This window comes from Achroia grisella, unplaced genomic scaffold, assembly GCF_030625045.1.
Source record: "Achroia grisella isolate CSIRO2021 unplaced genomic scaffold, CSIRO_AGI_Agris_v1 utg1096, whole genome shotgun sequence".
Classification (NCBI taxonomy): Eukaryota; Metazoa; Arthropoda; class Insecta; order Lepidoptera; family Pyralidae; genus Achroia; species Achroia grisella.
Genome location: NW_026712575.1, coordinates 545,979 through 568,677, shown reverse-complemented (window position 1 = coordinate 568,677; position 22,699 = coordinate 545,979). Strand labels below are relative to the sequence as shown.

Here is a 22,699-nt window from a genome sequence, read left to right as displayed (position 1 = left end):
GCCCTGCCAGTATATCGTTAACTCTAGCTGGTGTACCATTCCATACTAATTAATGAAAAGGGTCCCATTCTGATAAGAAAACAAATGACCATGCTATTCTATATTCATACATAGGATCAACTATTTATCCTAAATGCCACTGAACGCTGCGACATAGACTAGCCAATTATTAAACAATGTCGGGCAATCGTATAATAGAACGAATAAAATATTCATATCGTCAACCAGTGGATGCACATGCGTGGGGTCGGCCACGTGCGTCGTACCGACATTCGATACACAAGCCGACGTTTCTAGTGTTACGTAATACAATGCTTACTTTCAATGTCGCCTCACCGCTGTCCAAGCTATCTTTAGTAGAATGTAATATGCATATTAAATTGTTATTCTTTTAGTGGATAATAATGGAATGTTGCATCCGTCAGCTTTATCGGAATACTCTGGTGCACAATGGAGGATGATAAGATGAGCATGATGTCACGTCATAAAGACTATTGTGATAAATTCGCAGAGGAAATAACCACGTTCCTTCCCGTGGAAGTCGACCTGACATGAAGATAGCGATGGGGTACCAGTTACCCATTGAGTTAGCAACTCCTCCTCCTTAACATGTACGCACGTATGACATCTTGGTTCTCTGGAATGGCATATGAGTTGTCATTCCAGAGAGTGTGTAGGTGTCACCACGATGATCTTTTACCATCATGTAGTTGTCGACCAGGTTGATTGCCATTCCAATTATTTAAATAAGAACATTAAGACAATTTACGTGAGTCTAAGATTGCGATTGATAAAACATTTGCAGTCACAAACATGTGCATAGTTGAGAAAGTATTCAAGTCCGAAATTTGCTTATTTAACTTAAAAAGCAGTCGAAATGAAAGTGAATGCATACTTTCTACGACCCACGAGTACGACCTAACCCAAGCACTTGCTTTTCTTCACCGAGTTGTGTAACACTCAATGTTGTAAACTAATCTTCCTACTGCGGAATATCATTATAGCTTACATTGTTGTTAGGGGACCATACATAGATTACGTCAGACGTTAAGGGGAGGGGGGAGGGTCCACAATGAGTGACATTATATTACAAAAATATATATTTAGGTATGCACATTAGATTAGTATATATTAGTCCTACCTACCTACTACCTAGACAAAACAACCTCCGCTCAGTTTGTGACTAGATGGTTCAAACTCTAATACGAAATACTAAAATGTTTTTTCAGAGCAGATTGTCAACCTACTTTCAACTATGTCATCCAACATTTCTTAATTTATCAACTAAATCAGTGTGATAGGCAACAAAGAAAAATGGTGGGTAAACACATGAATGGACATGACATAAGCATGCCTTTTAGTTTCGCCATATTGTGCTGAAAATAAGGTTCACTTTGGTCAACACGACATTACTTTCTATACAATGGTAGTACTAGTTGCAATTCTGATCATGTTCATTTAGACCATTGTTGATATAATAGGTACCGCTCTTGATGAACAGTGGCGATACCAAAGCTAGCTAGCTAGTTCTTTGACATTTCGCGTATTTATTTATCTACACCCTATTTAATCAACTAAGAATTTATGATCCTACAATTCACTGTCGGGCGCACAGATGTGCACCTACTTTTTTAATTAAATAATTAATCGACAAGTGAAACTACAATCGTTCTTTCACTAGAAACTTGTTATTTGCGTTAATGATTATTTGTCCTAATTTAAAAAATTTGTTTCACTTACAACCTGCTAAAACATTAGCAAATAAGCAATTACCTATCACAAATATTTTCACTTTAAAGAAAGTTGGTATTTATCATTTATTATTGATCATTATCGATTGCTATCGTTTCAAATTAGTTAGGTAAATCGATTGTGGAAACATGACATTAAAAAATAAGTGACTGCAGAAACTACGCAATAAGGCTACGTTACGGATTCGTGCAGATTCAACGCACGCGGCGGCGGCGGGGCGTCGCGACGCGTCAGCCGCGGGAAGATTGCGGGGCTCGGATCAGCATGCGCGGGAGTGGCGGGATGCGACCTTGGCGAGGAGCGTGGAATGAATCACCGCAGCGAAAGTGGGAGAAATGTGCCGCTGCGCCCCGCGCCCGCCGCTCACTTTTACTTTCCAGTGTGGCGCAACCGACGACGGCGCCGCGGCCGCGCGCGCCACTCGCCCGGCGCCCGGCCCGCAGCGCCGTCGCGCCGATGCCCAAACGCGCTCTGAAAGCAAAACACCCGCGCCTGTGACTGTGCCCGGATTACAGTGCTATTACAGTGCATCCCAGGATTGAGTTTAAGTGTTCGCGGCGAAAGTCGAAACCGGGTCGCCGATAACGTTGTGCAACTAGCGCGCGGAACTCGCGCGCGGCCTCGCACTCTCCCGGAGGAAGCGTGTCGCAAGCGGGGAAGTGGCGCAAGCGCCGGGAAGCCGCAGCGTGTGCCACTGCGTGCACACACACCCTGGATTGTCCTGGTGATAGTGACGGATTCTCTTCTAACCTTGTCTCTTGGTAAGATATAATAGTGACTCTATGTTTTGTTCATTTTTACTTATAGCACTAGGTTCAGGAAAAATTCGTGGAGTATTATGTAAATGGCATCTAATAAGAACGAATTAGTCACTCAAAAACGATGAAACAACATTTTCCTGTGGAAATTTGGTCATCAGGAATCGCAGCGAATGTGATCAAATATCAGCGTCTTACACAAAGAGTAAAATTGCCGTCACCGGCGAGAGAACTTCGGCTCGAGTGTCGGAAACGCAATAAATAAAGAAGTGAAATATCCAAGGACAATACAACTTTCAAGTGATTTCGCGCGCGGCCGACAATAAAAACTTCGTAACGCCTGCGCAACCTCTCGGTCTCACTTTCGACGTCTGCATCGAGGCTCACTCACCGAGCCGCGCTTTCAATGACTGTTACAAAACCTTCGGCATGTCGAATTTTCTTTCGAAAGTTATTTGATAGATATCCATTCGATAAGAAATTTCGTTGGGATGATGAAATCGTATTGTTCAAATTATGATTTCTATTATGTACTGATTCCATGTCATAATAAAATGTTATAGTTGACATTAACGCCCTAAACTGTTTCATTGTCGAGCCGTTCACAACTTTACTTGGAAACCTTGCAGACTCCGTGACCACAGCTATACGGTCATTGAGTTGAAGCCATTACAAGCAGCACGTTTCAAGCAACTGTCATCATTAAGTACAACTGAAAGGAACATGGCCCAAGGCTAGTTAAATAACGAATTTTCGTTTATTATTAATAAATGGCAGCCACGGTCGATCGTGACGGATCCAATGACGGTAGATGCGGATGCATAACGCCGTGTTTCAATTGCTCGCTCGAAAAACACTTTCACGCGAGCAATAGCATTAATATGCGTAATTAAGATAGCCGAAACAAATCAAAATAGCACACGATATCGTATCGATGATATAATTGTTGCCAACTAAAGAATTTTATTAGACCAATCCAGCGTTTTGATTCGTAAATTGAAGCAATCTCAATAAAAATATCCATTACAGACGTTTATTAAAAACAATCTACACAATAAAAAGGTCTACGAATAGTATAGTCCTTCACAATCCTAACATATAGATATAAATTTATATAAGAAATAATAAGTAACGATTTAAAAACAACATCTTTCCTAACGTTCATAGTTTTACAAATAATTTAAACCATCCCTTTTAAACATAATCTCTCATTAATTAGTTTTTATGTAATAAAATCTGTATTGAAATCAATTCTGCCCTTTATTAAAGTATGATACACTCTATTTTTGTCTAAAGCCTCTAAATATCTGAAATTGGGGTTTAATATATAAATAATGAGAGACAGTCTAAATAATACAAAGAAGATTGCCACATACACCCACATTTCAACATGTGAAATCAACCTGTACTTTTTTCCGTCTCTTTATCTTTGCACAAGTCAAAGTTTTATCAAGATAACAGACATCCATCATGCGATTACACAAGTATCTGCAGTTTGAAACTTTCATTACGAAGTTAGTGGGTGTGTCGCTAAATGTCAGGACAAAGATTTATGATAAAGATAGCGATTAGCCAGTGACAAAAGTACAATGCATACGTTAAGAACTTTCACTCGAAGAAATGTTAAGGCGAAAGTTTATGTAAGTACAGCGAACAATATCGGTGACTTCACTCTTGTTTCGTAGATGAATGGATACGAAGTATTTTTTTGGAGAAAATCGAACTGAACACCTGGGTTATGTCGTATAAATATTTATAAGATTTATAAGACTATCACTCATTGCGGAGAGTGGCAAAAAGAAAGCTTGTTCCAAAGAAAATACACATAACTAAGTGAAATATTCTAAGATTCTGTATTAAGTACCTAGTATTATTGCACATCGATTATTAAGTTATTAGACAGGGTCTTTGTTTTTATGTTATTATGCTAAATATATTACATGACAGACATTTTAAAATTTCCAAATTCGACACCTGCACGTTAATTAATTTATGTTATAATATTGTATTTATATTTTAAATACATCCAGAATATTAGTCATTAATGTATATTGCCCTAAAATAATACAGGGATTAAATAATTACAGTAATCAATATTACGATTAATTGCAAAATATTTTAGTTACTTTAAACTATTCATTTTTGTTCTTTTCCTTACATTCGATTTCTGTCGTCATGGTTTCCATCATCAGTCTTAGAGATAAAATATGAGAATAAAAATTTGACACTCTACAATTTCCGTACAATTTCTATCAAATGTTACAATGTAATAGATAGTTAGACCTTGAATCGTTATTGACAGTGTAAAACTCTTCAACAGTACTTAGTAACTAAATGACTAGAAGAAGCATAGTTAGGAAGACAATGAGGCTTGGCTGCTGAAAATTCTAACCAAAATTAAATTTGCCTGAGTTGAAGTTGTAACATTGCTTTCTACAAAACACGCCCGTGCAAAACACACATGCTTTTACTAAAAAAACCTTTCCATATACCAAGACCTATTTTAATACAGTTCATTAAATTAGTCACATTTTATCAGACATTTCATATCATGTCGTCAAACCTGACGTGTATATTTTTTTCAGAACTGTAAATACTAATGACTAACAACTATGCTAAATAAAGTTAATTGGACTATCATTAATCTGTGGAAGAACAGTAGTAATTATACTAATAATAATACAAAAATTCCTTATTTGGTAAAAACGTGATTTTGTGTTATTAGTTATTGATACTATTAATATGTAATGTTTTTATTATTAAATTTAATAGGTTGATTAATCTGTGTAAAAAATTTATTATCGCCTGACTTGATTGGCAAAGTATGCGGAAAAAATAGATAGCTATCGCATTAAAATAGATCCTGTCTATCAAGTACTTAGATCAGAGTGCAGATTGCACAACAGTCCGAGACGTTAAATATTCAATTAAGAGCAGATTATAAAAAATAAAGCATGATAGTAAATATTGCGGCTTTTAGAACGGAAAAAAATAGCATAAAAATTAGATACATTACTAACATTTTAATTTTTATTAATCAAACTATATAAATCTCCGTTATAGACGTGATATTTAATTAAATTTCATTTTAAAGTATGAGATCTGTGGTACTTGTTGGAACTGAACTCTCATTTATACTCATTTAAGTGTAACTATATCAAGGCTTTTTAAAGTTTTAATTTAAGAACAATAAAATGTGTCATTCCTTTAGGTACTTTCATACAGTCAGTATCTAATGTTAAATAGCGCTGCGTACTAGTTGATAGACATTTAGCACTGAATAGTCTATTGTTTTGCAATACATGCGAAAATGCGTCGGTATCAAACAGTCTTGCTCTATGACACCATCTGTATAATGTAAATAGCAGTGTATCATATATAAGCAATTTCTTGATTCTTCCTTTGTTATATACATGTATAAACAAAACAAATAGTAGGTATGTCAGTAGAGTGGAATTTTAATGTTTGCGAGCATGGAGTTCCCTGAAAATTCAATTTGGCAATTTAAATGTGCACTTAATGATAGTAATAATAAACACAAAACAGACAAAGATTATTTTTCTATGTGACGTAATCAGGAAAGACAACTCAGTTATAATTGTTTCTTTTTATATACCTCACACATAAATTTGTCTAATAATATGCCGCCTAACAGCGTCGTAATATAATAGTTATTAATTTTGAACACATCACGCATATTAATTTGAATGTGATATGACCACTGCTGAGTCTAATTTTTGTGACAATTATACAAATTCATAAAGTCTATATTATTCATGAAAAAATTAAAATAATATATCATAAAATAGAACTACCCTCATTGATATATAAATACAGCTTTATACAAAAGACTTATAAAGAATATGTTTTTTTCTAAATATTTTAAACTACACAATGTTTCCATCCATGTTTTGAAAGTTCCTTCAATATTTTTTTCGAAACGATTCACTATACGCAAGATACTCAGTAAAGGTTAGATGAACAAAATGTGGGAACCTCTCACTTTACAAAATAAAGTTTCAATAACAAACACGAAATTAAATTAAGAGTCAGAGATGCAATTAAAACGATTCTCACAGCAGCTGATCTGTTAAATTTACGTAATGCGTATAACATCTTTGGATGAAATTCGCAAGTTATCCAACCCGAGCATTCATTAGACAATGAGATTAAGGAAATGAAAGTGAAATGCTATTACATTATGGAAACGGAACGAGTCGCGCTAGCGAGTTAAATGTTATTTTACTATGTAACCGATTTCTTTTATGTTCTATTTTTATTATGAATGTATTTTATTTTTATTCGAGCAATATGTTTTTAAGTTATTTATAATTTTTTGTTTTAATTAAACAAATATTTTTGCCGGTCATTAGACCAATATTATTAGGTGGTTAATGTTATGAAATATTTACTTAATGATGACTAAATCAGCACATTTTGACTTATACAAAGTAATTTTTTTTTAAATATTCAACCTAATATGTAATAATGTTAAATCTCATTAGGCACTTATAACAACATGCGTACTACGTCGATGAAGAAATAGATCATTATAGTACCCACTAATGACCTAGTTTCCAACATTATCTTAAACTGCTTCAGCAGCAGAAATTGCGCAACAATTTCCATTTCTCACCAACCACCCACGCTAAATACGTGTCAAATTGCTAATATCATTATCAACTTTCGTTGCATCATCGTCACAGTAATTACAATGTTTGTCCGTGCAGCCACTGCTTGTTTTAACAATAAAGCTGTCTGTTTCGCTCATTAACTCTTGACTAGGCCAATGTATATCTTAAACCAATGAGTACACCGTATTTGATAGCTAACAATACTTTAGCAGAGAATCGTGACGATTGAGAATAAACATTTTATATGAAACCATCGTATAAACTGTTGGAACCGCCAAGTAGGTAACAGCAGCGTAGGCGATGGCGGTACACATTGCAACGTGCCGATTCATATCCAAGGTCTTTCCTTGTGGAAGAGAACGGAGTTTCCTGTGACCGCCTATCTCTCAGCTCACACCGACAATCGCACGTGCACACACACGTCTCCACGTGTCTGTATTCTTTGTGTTCAATCTTTCCTAGCTACTGTTATGGCATCTTCTTTTTGTAGCGTCCGTCCACGAGCATTTGAAGTTTGAGGCTCTGAACGTTTCATTATATAGGCAACGGCGATGCGCGCGCCTCGCGTTAGTGTGTCACTAGAGCCGACCGACGCGAGAGGTGGCCTGCAAGGACTGTAGCGCGCCGCCAACCTTTTTTTCTGTGCGTGCGATGTTTTCACTTTCGTCATTTTGACCGGGCCAGTTTCATTTAACGTCGCTCGCGCACAGACGTGCCTAGGATCGGACGTTGTGATTATCCTGTGATCGCTGGTGCTTCGGATTGTTTGTTTTTGTATTATATTTTTGTGCGCAACATGGCTGTGATATAGTGCTAATATGTTCGACAGCAATATCTTTCTAAATTTTTACAATGAGATTGCTAATAGAAGTGCACTACAATTGGCAAGGTAAGGCTGTTTGTTTACTATTGACTTTGTTAGTTGTAGGGATGGACACAAAATCAGCGTGGGTGGCACGTTATACCTTAAGTAAGTCCGGTGGGATGGTCGGCACAACCTTGTGTCTAATGAACGCACTATTCGCGTTTCATCCGCCTCTCGCCTTCGCCTCTGGGCCTCGCTCGACGAAGAGGTTAATAGGTTCACATTAGATGGTAGTTTGCGAAATCGACTATGCTCAGCGTATGAACTGCGCCCGCGCCGCTTTTCCATGCTTCGTTTCGCGCGCATTCTAACCAAAATATAAACACTGAATTAATAATTTTCATATTGGTCTATAACCACGTACAATATAATTATATTTAATATTTGTAATAATCGATACGGTTGTACCTGATTATTTCTAAAACCTCTTTGTATTATTATCAAATTACTAATAGCCGCCCTTAAATAAATTGTTATCAGAAATTATGAAAATAGGCTTCCTCGAGAAATACAATTTCGAAATTTACAGAGTTTATTATTTTATTCACAACGGTAATATTGAAGTTCGAAATAAATAAAACGAAATGTTTTTTAAATATCCTAACTTCTGTATGTATCCCACATTATGTTAATTACAAATGTTAGAAAATTGAGCAGTATCTAATAAGACGCGTAGTTCCTAAAAATACAACTAACTAGACAAGTTAAAAAAATGAAATCTAGTTAATTCTTTAATAAATCCGATAATATAAATAATAATATAACGTTATATAAATACACTCAATCATTCTGTATAGATTTCAATGATATTACAGATAGAGAACATCTTAAATCGACACATAATTGTGGAAATAAATAAGATTTTATTACCGCAGGTGAAACTGTGTGATACAACTAATATAAAATATTTACTAAGCAATGTCAGTTCGTTGGATATGCCTACTATATACTATCTCGAAATATAATAACAGATAATTGTGTCAATGAAGCGCCAGTATTGGCACGAGTAAGAATAAATTAAAGGGCACTACACCAGACCAAAGTTTTTAAAATAATCATTACAACCACGCTACTATTTATGAATATGATAATTAATTTAATCAGTACAATTATGCACAATTACACGATAAAAGATGCAGAAATAATTGATTAGTAATTGAACACGATTTAAAATAATATAATATCAATAATTGATGTTATTGATATGAAAATAAAATCGTTACTGATTTTATTGCCGTCATTGTGCAAGTTACGTACGGGGAAATGAAACAGCACTTTTATACGTGAATAATATTTATTATGTTTTTGTACGAAAGAATATACTAGACGACCGCTGTTGATTAACAACTCCAAATGTGTTTACGATGGAATATAAACTCTTGAGATAAGATTTTGATTTTTTAACTATTGATAAAAATAAACCGGTGTCTACTTTATCTGTCCTTTATTATCTTTTCAGTTAAAACTTCACTTCACTATCTAATCCAATAAGTATTATTTCTTATTTGTCTTGTAAGCTAAAAGCCATGCTGCTAATTTTCCTTACAACGTTCTGTTTTAAATGAGGCCAAATTTTATAGATGTTATAAATGTAAAAGTTTATAAAATGTTTCATCGATGTTTATTACTCAGTCAACGGATTATGTAAATAAATAGAATATATCCTAAATTGAGGATACATTCGGCATCCATAATAATCCCGCAAATTTTTTTGATTAGATTCAATTTCAATTTTCAATTTCAATTTGTTGCTTGTGGTATATGTAGTATGCTTCAGTACTTCTGTAATAACTATTAGTGAAATTTAAGTGGAAAAATACGTAGTACTTAATATAATTTATTTTTGTAATTTACACAGAACTAAATAATAATATTATATGACTATGAAACACTGTATTATTCAAATAGATTGAAGAATTTTCTAAATTACCATTGAATAATTAACTCTGTAGTAATTCCCGCGGATAATCATACTCTAATAAAATTTTATATCTATATACAAATCTAGAACTAAGTGTAGTCAAATTGAAAATGTAAGTGTGTATTATCAATAAATATAAATTATATATACTATAGTCTCAGAATTATTATTGGCTGAACAACGTCACTATCTAATAATACACATTTTTATGGCTTGCTTCAAATTCCAAATAAATATAATAATAAAATATTTCTAGTAAATCTCTCTAAATCTGTCTAGTATACCTAAAACACTCCATTTTAGTGATAATAAATATTGCCAAAGTAGTATTAACATCTATCTAAGAACGTTGCACTGAACTGTTTATTTATTTATTTGCTTCCCTAATCTAACGCGCACTAATAACGCAGAACTAATATTCTAATTCGCATAGACAAAACAAACTGTGTCATTTTTAGTTGCGTATTTACCATTATTATCACTTACACGTGGTACGGAACTAGTTCTCCCCTATTCTGTTCAAACAACTTGATTAATTCCTAATTATTAATTAAATACATTCCTTTGTTTCTCTACTATTTGTAGCTTATACTAGCAGTTTATTTTGAATCAAAGCATAATGTATTACACATTAAAAAATATATACGTAAAAAATATTGTTGTATAAAAGCGCTATTTCACATTTGTAGAAACCTATTAAACCAAAATAGTAAAGTACTTTTTAAAGTAGACAGAAATTTAGTAAAGGCACTTATTAGAATATCAATTATATTATACGATAACACGGAATGTTATATTTCGTTTAAGCTTGGATTTTACGGAGATTTTTTATTGTCACTTCAAAAAAACGGATAGAAACATAACAATCAAATTGCAATAATTTATATTTCTTCTACTTACATGTTATGTATGTCTTTCCGTCCATCATTCCTATTCATGTGTAATCCATTTTGCAATCGCTTGCTGGCATTTGATCGAGCTAAAATTGTGCATAGAAGTCGGATATCATAATGCAATATTATTATGTTTATGTATAGAATTTCAAATACATTAACAATTGTATCCGATTTAAGGATACTGCTACAAAATATATTCTAAATTTCTTGACAAACAGACCCTAAGAAGTTAATTAAAAACAAAAGTAGCTTCTTAAGTAAGCATTTAAACATACTACCTGCATAAGACGAATTTAGAGTTGGTCATATTTTAGCGATACATACCTATAAAATCGATAGTTATATTATATTGCTATATATATATATATATACTTAACATATACAGTATATCCTTAGGAACAATCGAAAATAACCACTTTACATATTATTCTTACTAAATACCTTTTAACAGTTGGTTAACGTTCCGCAAAACTAGGTTTACAACTTTGGAACACAAACATTCCTAAATTTCCAAATGCATGAACTAAACGCTCAGGACGGTTTTGTAATTTGCATTGCTCCTTACTAACTCGACATTATTTTTCTACGAAATACAAATTTGATATGTAAACCGAGTATTAAAACGTGTTCCGTGTTTATTGAATGGATTGCTTCATGTCCTGCGTGTTTTGACATTGAACTGGATTAAAAAAATATTATCAGAAGCTCAACAGTTGTATCTACTATGTCGATGCGTTGGCTTCAGTAGAGAGGTGCCATTAACATCTTTTCCTTAATTTTAATTGTTATTTAATCGTATTTTAATACATCCTTGCTACTTATGTGATGTTCACTGTCTGGCTATTAACACACTTAATAACTTCCAATTCAATTAAGCGTCAGTAGATTCTGCGGTTTCTTCAATAATATTTCTTGTTTTTATTTTATATTAAACAATCTTGCAAAAGGTTAACTACCTTATATGAAAATATGGAGCTGCTACTTTTGATTTCAACAAAAAAAAATATCTCAAGGTTGAGATGACCTTGCTATTTTAGAAGTGTCATAAACATGTATAGAAAGGCCGGTAACAACAAGCGGTTGGTAGCGAGCAGCGACAGGACAAAGAAACGTTTGCGTTTTGTAACAATAAAATTTAGTATGGTTACTGTCAAAATTACTCCAAGCCCTTTCTTGTTCCCGTTCACGGTACAAATTACCGAAGGACGTTCGAACTGGGTCACTTCGGAAATAGTTTATTGTTATCGGCTAGTCGGCGCACACGCAATACTCGTACTTACACGCACGCAGTTCATGTACAATTTTCAAATGTTCACGCACACCAACGTATCCCCGATTCATTTAGGGTTCATCCTTTATGGCTCACCGAATTCCTCGCACTGGTTTACCTTCAGATCGCTAGGAATCATTCCACAATCGATGGGTGCGGTGTATCGTTTGAAGACTTCCGCTTTCGTACACAAATCAAACCCAAACTTTCTTAAGGCCGACGAGTCAATAAAATTAAAAAGTCGTCGGATTTAATATTTTCATAACATAAATTGAATGTCCTTACGAGTTTCAAAGGCCAAATGTTTTGGTCTATTAGTTTTATTACGTAGTTACCCTTGCAACGAATCATATTCAAACTACGCTTTCGATAGACCCTTCCGTTATTCTAGTACGTTCTACCATGAGAACGTAACTTGCAAGGTTTTTTTTGAATTGTTATATGGTTGGTAGGTATCTTCTATGATATAAAACTTCCATATATATAGATATATGACGTAGGTATGTCCATAATGTAGCAAATGCTTCAAAACCTACACCATTCATTTTTAGTTCGAACATACCATCGGATTACCTTCGAAACCTTGACCAAGCCAATAAATTAATTATAGTCAGTTGTCATGCTGCGTAATAAAATTCTCATCTATGAATTGTGTTCGTTAGCGATTTTATAGGCGATTCGATTGCTGACAAGTTGTAAAATAAGTTAGAGGCCTCAAGGCTTGCAAACAATAATGTACACAGGCGGACTGGCAAACCGCCACACAATGACGGATTGTGAGACCAATAGTAAATAGATAACGCATAGAACTACCAATTTGGTCTAGCTAGCACATTTACAGACATACAAATCTGTGTTCACGTCCGGTGTAGGGCGCTAATGTGAGTGTGGGACGGTACACTCACACTATCGCAGGTTTCCCGCACACCCCCACTCTCTGTTGCGCACGCGCACGTGTGTCATATCGTATACACACAATGTAACGTAGGGTACGTGAAACACTAAAACAGAATCATGAACGAAAGCGCACGCTTTACGCCTGAAAATTATATTTTTAGCAAAATGCTACGTGTAGGTCAGTTACTGTTGTGACTGAAAGTTTGATAAGGCCTAGAATTTCAGAATAAGACTTTCGCAACGATATTTTTGCATCTAAATAATGAACGTCTAATGGTCTTGATATTTTAAAGAGGACGTTCACAATTGGACTATATTTTTTGTAATATTTTCCAACCGCATGTTGACCTGTTACTTAGTAACTAATTACGAAATTGTAGTATTAGTATGAATTTTATAGATTAAGCGCAGACGTACTGTGTTCAAATTATATTAATAATAACTGTTACCCACGAATTCATGTGCTATGTATATAAACATATTTTTTTATGCCAGATTAATTTTTAGATAAAAAGTGTCGCTATCAATCCTCGATACGATCCATTTTCACATCAATTTTCAAGACCAGTTCAGTTGTTGTCAAAAACTAACAAACGGATAGAAACACTTTCTAATTTATGAATCCTAGCATGAATTTTAATATACTACTAACAACTATTAGGTTAATATAGAGACTTAATAAAAACAAGAGCAGTACTTAGTGAGCAATATATTTAATTTCCATTATAATAATTTACCTATCACAACATTGAACAGTGAAACAAATGAAATATAACTCAAATGACTCAAGTGTTTTTTAAGGAAAAATGCAAAACAATTGAAAGTTATTTTCAAATGAAATTTGAACAGATGCGTGGAAATAAATAGTATTAAATAATAAATGAATCACGATACGATTTTAGATTATCAAAGCATGATTCAATTTCACCGAGACACCAATTTTAGTGAAATGCTCACCGTGTATCATCGTCTATTTTTATCAGTGTACGCAATATAAACCTTTTTATAATTCAGGATTATGTACTTAAATGTTTTTGAAACAAAGTCGGAAACTTCCTGTAAGTATTAAGAATTTCACAATAAATTATTGTTATTATAAATTATTATTATATATTAGTTTTAAATTAATAGAGAAGTAATTAAATCTCTGTTCAGTGGAAATTGTAAATTTCAAATAACCGAAAATAAGTTTTCAGAGAAATTCGGGGCATCTAAAATTAGAATATTTATGATATTTTTAATCTTAGAATTTGAGCAGATTTATATCTATCTTCTAGAAATTTAGGAAGTTAATAATTTATGTAAATATTTTTATTATATTAAATATTATTTTCGCATTCCCTGTTTATTGAAGTTTTGAATGGGCGGGAGAATAAAAAAATACTATTCCACCACGAGCATTATACGACGTTTGCCACTCACCATAAGGTGGACTGTCAGTTTGTTTGCCATTCTAATTACATAAATAAATTGTTCATGAATGAAATCATAGTAATTTCACCGTAAAATTACTATCTTTGATTGAACCAACCAATAAACATAATCAATGTTTATTGATTGGTTTCTTTTTCTTTAATCTACGTCGAAGAACTAGTCACGGAGTACAATTTTCTTGTTTTATGTTCTTATTAACAAAATACTAACACTTGTAAGAGTTTCCTTCTAATTAGCATAAATTGCGAATCTCTAATAAGTAATAAGAATTTCACAGCAAGTAAAGAGAGAGCAGATTTTGTTATGAGTAAACTCCGAAACTAAGGAACCAATTTGAATAATTCTTACAGTGTGTGAAAGGTACATTCTTTTAGAGTCGTATAGGCTGTTAATATATAAAATTATTTAACATAAAGTAATGACCACTCGAGCGAAGCCAGGGCGAATTAGTTTAATCGTAATCGAGAGAATATGTGAATTAGTGAGTTTCATAATTAACACTTCTTTTTATAAAAAAAAAAAAGATAAACATTGACAAATATTTTATAAAAAAATATTTTTTTTTTTTTACTTTATTTCATATTTTTATGGCTGAACAACTTAAGTATACTAATTAACATAATTAATTCTGTCCTTTCGGAATAAATGTAACAATTTTATTCAAAATGTTTTTATGGAAACAAGTTCTCTGCTTCATGCATCCATTACTCAGATTTTGTAATAAGCATCGATTACTTTTAATGTTTTTTTAATTTGTAACATGTACAAAAATGTCATTTGACATTCTCTACCAACTGTAACTGTACCTATATGATTGTATAGCAGCATTGTGCAAAATGATGTTTATCTGAATAAAAATAAGTACCTACTACAAACGTACTTCTCAATCGCGAGAACAATCCCACGTTTTATTTAATTAAGGGACTTATTTATTAAGGAATATGTCTAACAATTACCATTATTATATCGCAAGTGTATATTTATTTAATTATTTCAAATAATACTTATCTGTTACATGTATCTTTATTCTCATTGAAGTTGCCAAAATTAAAACCACATAACAAATAGTAGGGGGAAGGGATTGTTAGTAATCTGGACTAATTACTGCATCAATAGCAATGTACCAAGTCAGGTTGACTTCCATGCAGTTACCCTACCCCTTGAAGTCATTGTAATAAATTTCTAGTGAATTTATCTCAATGGGCCAACTGAGCTGACCGCATACCCATATTATCGTCTTCCACTGGTGCCCCGCCAGCGTAAACCGTTAGCGCAGGCGGGTGCTTCATTCCATTATCATTCAATAGAAAAACGTTATAACTATAGCAATACTAGCTATTACCCGCCACTTCGTTTAATTTTTTAAGATATAGCCTATCTCCGTCCTCATGATATAAAGTATCTGCAAGTCAAATTGCATTTGCCGTACAGCCGTTAGTCGTGAAAAGGTAACAAACAAACATACAAACAGACCTACTTTCATAAGATAACATTACTGTGGATAGTGTTAGTAATACACAGTCGGAAAAATATATCTGTATCGTATAATTTTTTCGAAATTTTGATAAAAACTCCGTAGACATTTGCGACACCATTTTATTGATGTTCACGGAAGCAAATTAATGATACTCAGAATCAACAGGGCGTAAATCCATCCACTTTATCTATCGTATGGCACCCGTACATGAATTTATATTTATTTAGCTGATAACCCAGAAATTGGGACAGAGATTGTGTTGTGGTTTGCGAACCTACTAACTTGTAATGTTAACTTATTTACGCTCATACTAATCTTATCTATCTACATCTACACTATAATTTAATTGAATGTTCAATCTATCTGATTATTCAAAACACAAAGTAAAAGAAAGCGTAATTTTACTTTACCTGAATAGCACTAAGAAATTTTTTTTAAAAGAAAAGAGTAATATAATTAGGTAATAGTCGCCGAAAACAACTAGTTGCATAATACATAGCTATGTCATTAAAAAAATCATAATAAGAAGACACTAAAGATAAAAAACAATATAAGGCCAAAATATCGCGTAATACATTTTGAAAATAACAAACCAATTTATTAAGAACCTCCCCTTCTCTAAACTCGGGTGTAAACATGGATAAGTAAAGGTGTGTTTACATTTGTGAATTTTGATGCGTTAATATTAATAATTACCATTAAGAGGCCTAGTTTTTCTGTACTAAAGTAACTAGCCGAACTAGAAGGTAGGGTTCGTGATAAAAAAAATATGTGCAAAATGTGTGTCACCCACACATATATTTTTTTATGTCATAGTCTACCTCTAGCAGATACTATGCTGAGTCGTCATCAAAAGGTTATAAGAATTTATTTATAACTTAAAGCTACCCGCCTCGGTTTTGCACTAAACGTTCTCTTGAATCACTCTATCTATTAATCTCTTACTCGATCTAAGCGAACAGACAAGAGACTTCATTTTATATAAAGATACGTAAATATGTACGTCTAATCGCTTTAGAAGAAATCTTTGTAGTGTAGATTCTATATGAATTTTATTATTCTTCAGAAATTTTATTATCCATATGTTTTTGCTAAAAGATAATAAACTCGTATTATATTATCATTTCTCCTTGTGGTTTCGTGTTTTCGTTTGTCAAATATTTACCTAATTTTTTTTAGTAAAACACTCACACGCAGATAAAAAAAGTAATGTCAGCCGGCTATAAAGTGATGTAATAATATAACAAGATTGCTTTTATGGTCGTTAAATTATTCTTACAAATAATATTGGCACTCAGTAATATTTGTAGGTACATTTTACACATCCGTATTTGTCTTATAAGATATTTTGATTTTTTTTGTATTTAAAGTATCATAATTATGACTATAAATATTTAGATTATGTAGCGCTGAGCACCACTGTAAGAACATATTGTTGCAGTATTACAAGAATATGTAAGATTTTTTACATTTATTCATAGAAATTAATTTCATACTTTTGTACCTTGTAAGAATAACACGTCATTTGTCCTATGTATAATATTTATATATTTACAGAAAAAAAACTCTATGTATTTGTATTAGTTATATAGTACCCATAACACAAGCTTTAGCTAGCTTAACTTGGGTCTAGATGGCGCTATGTGAATTGTAATTATTATTATTATTATTTGTAATAGCTTAAAATTGGAACTTAACAAAAAGGCCAGTGGTACAAAGTACTACAGTGTAACATATTATTGCTTCTGATTGTACAAATTTCTCATGCGACTTTCAAGCGACATTGACATATTAAGTTAGCAATAAATCCTACATTTCCAAATAAGAATTATGAGTTCCTCATAAATAAACCAGAAAAATGAATCTGTAAATAAATATTTGTAATATTCGTATTCTTTTCAAATAATTGTTTACAATCGTAAACAATTATTTGAAAAGAATACGAACTGAGTTTCTTGTCAGTTCTTCTTATCTCGAAATTATTCCGAACTGACGATAGATTTGACATATCATAAGAGTCTGTAATGGACCTACATGAATAGAGATAGTTTGATTCTGATTTAGAAATTTTATAACGATTCTTAAAACGCAAAAATGTCTAATTGACCACTTACTATTACTTATTATTAAACCGCACCATTTAAGACTGAAAGTGATCTTAGTTTACATTACTTCACATCGTCTATAATTATATTTATTACCGTTTTCTAAAGGATAATGAAAGACAAAATAATAATATAGAAATGAATCAGTCTGCCTACTTTAACTGCCGCCACTTTGTCCGGGTGATCACAATGAATCATAACTGCTTCATCACTAACATTTCAAATTTCATGATCATAGATTGAGCTTCTCTATGCCATTAAAGGATAGAAACTCGGCTTCACATTTATAATATTGTTAGATCGAATTTGAAAAAATGTGTTACAACAAACATTGTATTCATTTCCAATTCATTCCTGTCGGTAAAATTAGCATTTTTAACGTCTATATTATACAGATCTATTAAAGAATTTAAATGAAGTACAAAAATAAAATTCTATAGTCATATAAATACATATAATAATAACTCCACAACTTTTCGAATCTTTGTAATATTATAAACGCGAAAGTTTTTGAGTATGGATGGATGGATATTTGTTATTCTTCACATGAACGGCTGTTGATGAAACTTTGCAGTAATATTGCTTTACATCAGAATAATACTTAGGCTAGAAATTTAAATGAAGTACAAAAATAAAATTAATTATGATACAAATATAATAAGAACGTCTTTTCAAATAAATATGTATATTATAATTATTGTCGGTGTGAGTAAATACAAAAACAGTAGGTAAATTAGAAAGTGCATTACAAAAGGCGGTCTTATCGCTTTATGCGATCTCTTACAAACATCCTCCAGATAATTCATTAGAGTTACTCACGTGTTATATTTAACTCTAATTTAAAATGTGCAATATTTCTTTTAGTTGTCAAATAATTTGAATATATTTTGCTTTTCCTTCGGAAAGAGTTTCGATTCAGTTTTGATCAGTAAAAAAATATCTAATTACCAATAACATAGGTACAATATATTTTTTGTACAACATAAGGAACTAATGGACGCATTTGCATGTTTTTAACAATCAATGACCGCCATATTTATCTTCTAATCGGCTGCAGATAACACATGAGAAGAAAGCGTCATAGAATCAATTTATTTTGTGACATCCGAGGGCCTGCATTCGCCTTTATATGATAACTTAACACTTACAGTGGATGAAATGTGGACCGCCATTTTTGTTACTGAAAAAAGTACCATATTAACCTTTCTTCGGAAGCCGGTAAAGAATATGTAAAATGGCGTCTTCAATAGAACTCTTGCTAATTCTCACAGTAGCGTCACAGTATTTTCCAATGTGTTTTATTTGCACACTTACGTGATGTTTTCAATCATTTGTTTTCCGTAAACCTTGAACCGGCTCTAAACTAAAGCTAAAAACATTAAGCCAAGCCCATTTTAGGCAAAACTGTGCTGATATTTAGAAACAGGTGTGAACTCTTAGAAATTCAGACGTATTTATTCATTCCTCATCAAGTTAATTATTTAAACTACTGGATACGTGTCACTCAAATGTTTCATATAATAAGAAATATATATATATATATATATATATATATATATATATATATATATATATATATATATATATGTCGCTTAGTATCTCTAAGTGATAGTATAAGTACAAAATATTGCTATGTTTTTTTAAATCTTTACTAAATACCTACTGAGTTTATTAGAACAGATAACATAATGTGTATACCACATATACATACACATACTAAAGAAGTTGCCTTGTTTCTATCTATTAGTTTACATTATTGACCTATGTATAAAGCTAATTGACGCTTTATATTAAATTTTATTCATATATTTCTATATTTAGTACCAATCCGGACAAAATATGCATACATTAATACAAGAGTAAACCCTAGGAATTATAAATAAGATTCATCGAAATCGAATGGATTTGAATATATTGCGTAACGCAAAGAAATTTATCATTCAATTGAGAAAGTACTTCTTTTTGCAATTTATTAAAATATAAGAACTCCACTTTCAATGTTAAAATTTACTCTACAAAAGATAACGACCAAGTACTACTAAAAGTAAGAAAAGTGTGTCATTTTCTTTATTAAATATAACAAATTAACAACAAAAAGTTGTAAGCAATACAAAATGACCTAAAAATATATACTGGCGTCAAATAAACCACAAGATGCTTAAATCAAAATTACCGAAATCACGTAACAGTAAAAGCGAGGAAATCAAAACTGACTCGCTGTTAGTTACGTCGCCATTACGTAAAGCCTTTCGCGCACTTTCACTGTCAGCAAAATTTAGCGTTCACAGTTATGCAACTACCTACACGAAATGGTAGTCGGCTAAATTTCATCATTTCGAACGAGAAGATCACTTCGCTTGGATTATATATGGATGCAAGCTCAGTGGTGACGACATACTTAATATGACGTCATCGACTACTACTACCTTTATAGTTTTGCTTTATAATGCTTTAGAATTGTAAATAAGACACAATTGAAAGTAATGACTAGTTAATTAAAATATCTATTGATTTTCTTTCATTTGTTTTTCTTCTTATTTATAACCATAGTAGGTAATATTTATTGTATGATTATATATAAAGATAAATATCAAAAAATGTTCATAAAAGTCATGTGACATTTTGCTGGATGTCATTTTTCTAATAGGGATACTGTGGAAATAAATATAATTATGAATACGGAATCGTATGTTACAATATTAAAAATCACTTTTATTTAATTAGATACCTAATTAAATTAAACTGTGTCATAGCCACTCTAGATATTATTATAGTATTTGATTTTTACCTAATACTGGAGTCTATATGAGGTAACTTTCTAAAAACTGCTTGAGTGACCTTGAAATAAAACGCTATTACAAAACCGCGGGCCGCTCGCTGGCGCTGCCTCCCCCCTCTATGCAGCGTGCCGCGGATCTACGCACGCCCCACCAATACAGGCGCGCGCGCATCCTACCTCTGTGTGCGCCAGCCACTACCACATGCACTGCTCCCACAAACACAAACACAAACACTTGTATCTGTGTGAGTCAACTAGTTGAATGTAGAAAGGAGTGGTGAAAAATCTAGTTCGACCCGTAAGCCTTTCAATGCAATTGGAGAATTAAACAGTTCTTTCCCCGCGTGATATCATCCAATAGAAACAGGAATTAAGAATGATGAATTCTATTAAACTACCGTATGTATGAGTCACATCCAAAGTACATTGTGGTCTACATTAGCGTCAACATCTACAATAACTAAGGAAAAATTTTAGCTATCACTATTCTTTCCCATTTTCCTATTAGTCATTTGAATTATTCAATCGCGATTTACCTTCAGCTTTAACAAAACATGTTAAAATTCTGTCAGTTTTGAAATCAGCTTCCAAATATGTGAAATCCTTGAACGTGGGTATGTAGGTCATGACCAGGTTCTAATATGTCTCGTAGTTGTTTATTACTATTAGCATAGAGTTCTGTGCGCGCGCGCCGATACGTTGCGCAACACTGTTGACTTTCATCCTGAAGGTCAAGTGCCATCCTATTTCAAAACGGACCTTGGTCGAGTCTAGTTTGCCTCGAACTGGTCACAGAGAGCAGTCGAGTAAACGGAAGAGATTGATTTCATAAGATATTAATTAAATAGAGGTGTGTTCTGTTCAATTGTTCCACTAAACACAATGGGCAAATTATGCTAACAACTTTTTTGCCTTACGTTTTTTTTTAAACCTAATAAAAACTGCGCCAACTTATTAATAAAGGCGCTAATACAAGCATACGTTTGGTTCAAAGTACCAACAGATCCCAAGGTCAACTAATTTTGCGGCGTGAGAACCGCCTTTATAAACGACTTAATTCATCGTAATTTGCTATAATAACACCAAGAGATATTCAAATGACTGTCGACAATCAAATCCGACCTTTTCTTATACACGTTCATTTATAAATATTCATCCAACTGCCACAGTGATCGCAAAATGTCGAACACGAACTCAATTTGTTTCCGAACCTAAAATGTTGCGAAAATATAGAAATATGCTAGAGGCGTTTCGTTAGATTTGATATCTCTCGCCATGAAAATGCCATAAGAAGGAAATCTTCACCCAAATAGGTAAACTCGCAGTTCACAATTCTTATTCTAGGATATCACGATATCACGACAATTGTTTATTCTAAATGTTGTATTGTCTTTATGATTCGCTTACGAAAGCTAAATGAATATTTCAGTCGGTTTTGAAAATGTAGGAAGTACTATATTTAAGTACTAACCATAATTTACACTCTTGTATGCTTAGTACATACATATGGATGTTAAATTCAAATACAAGATCGCTAACGACAGTTAAGACAAAGTTTTAGTACGGTTGATAGGCAACTATGACTCTGTACAACAAATAAAGTAGGCAGTGAAATGATTGCACTGTACACTCGTAATGACTCGTATAATGTTACGATTCATTGTTGATAATCTAGACCAGTGACTTTAGATGTTTATGAAGTGTATTTACGGAGTTCTTTGCAGTAACAGTTAACAAATATCTGGCACAAGGGATCGATCGTCAATCAAACGCAAGGTGAGAGTGGGTAGCTATTTTAGCATCATCGAAGGTAAAACCCATTTGCGCTTTCGGCCCAAGACTCTCTCATGCAAGGGTACAATGCCATTTATAAATAAGTACAACTGTCAGTTGCCAACGAAGCGAAAAGTT

At 32.9% G+C, this 22,699-nt stretch overlaps 1 protein-coding gene across 2 annotated transcripts in view; it reads left to right on the top strand.

Moving 5' to 3' along the window:
- Window positions 1-2,386: 2,386 nt before the first annotated feature.
- The window catches only part of LOC131848925 (transcription factor Ken 1), a 31,519-nt gene continuing 11,206 nt past the window's right edge, over window positions 2,387-22,699 (top strand). Inside the window, exon 1 of one of the 2 annotated variants that reach the window (XM_059198895.1) lies at window positions 2,387-2,513. Coding sequence is in view for 1 of the 2 variants with exons in the window: in XM_059198888.1 (XP_059054871.1) it covers window positions 7,963-8,033 (71 nt within the window). In the remaining variant the exon portion in view is untranslated. Of the gene's footprint in view, window positions 2,514-7,713; window positions 8,034-22,699 lie in introns of those variants that run through there. The other variant, XM_059198888.1, reaches the window with a different exon arrangement.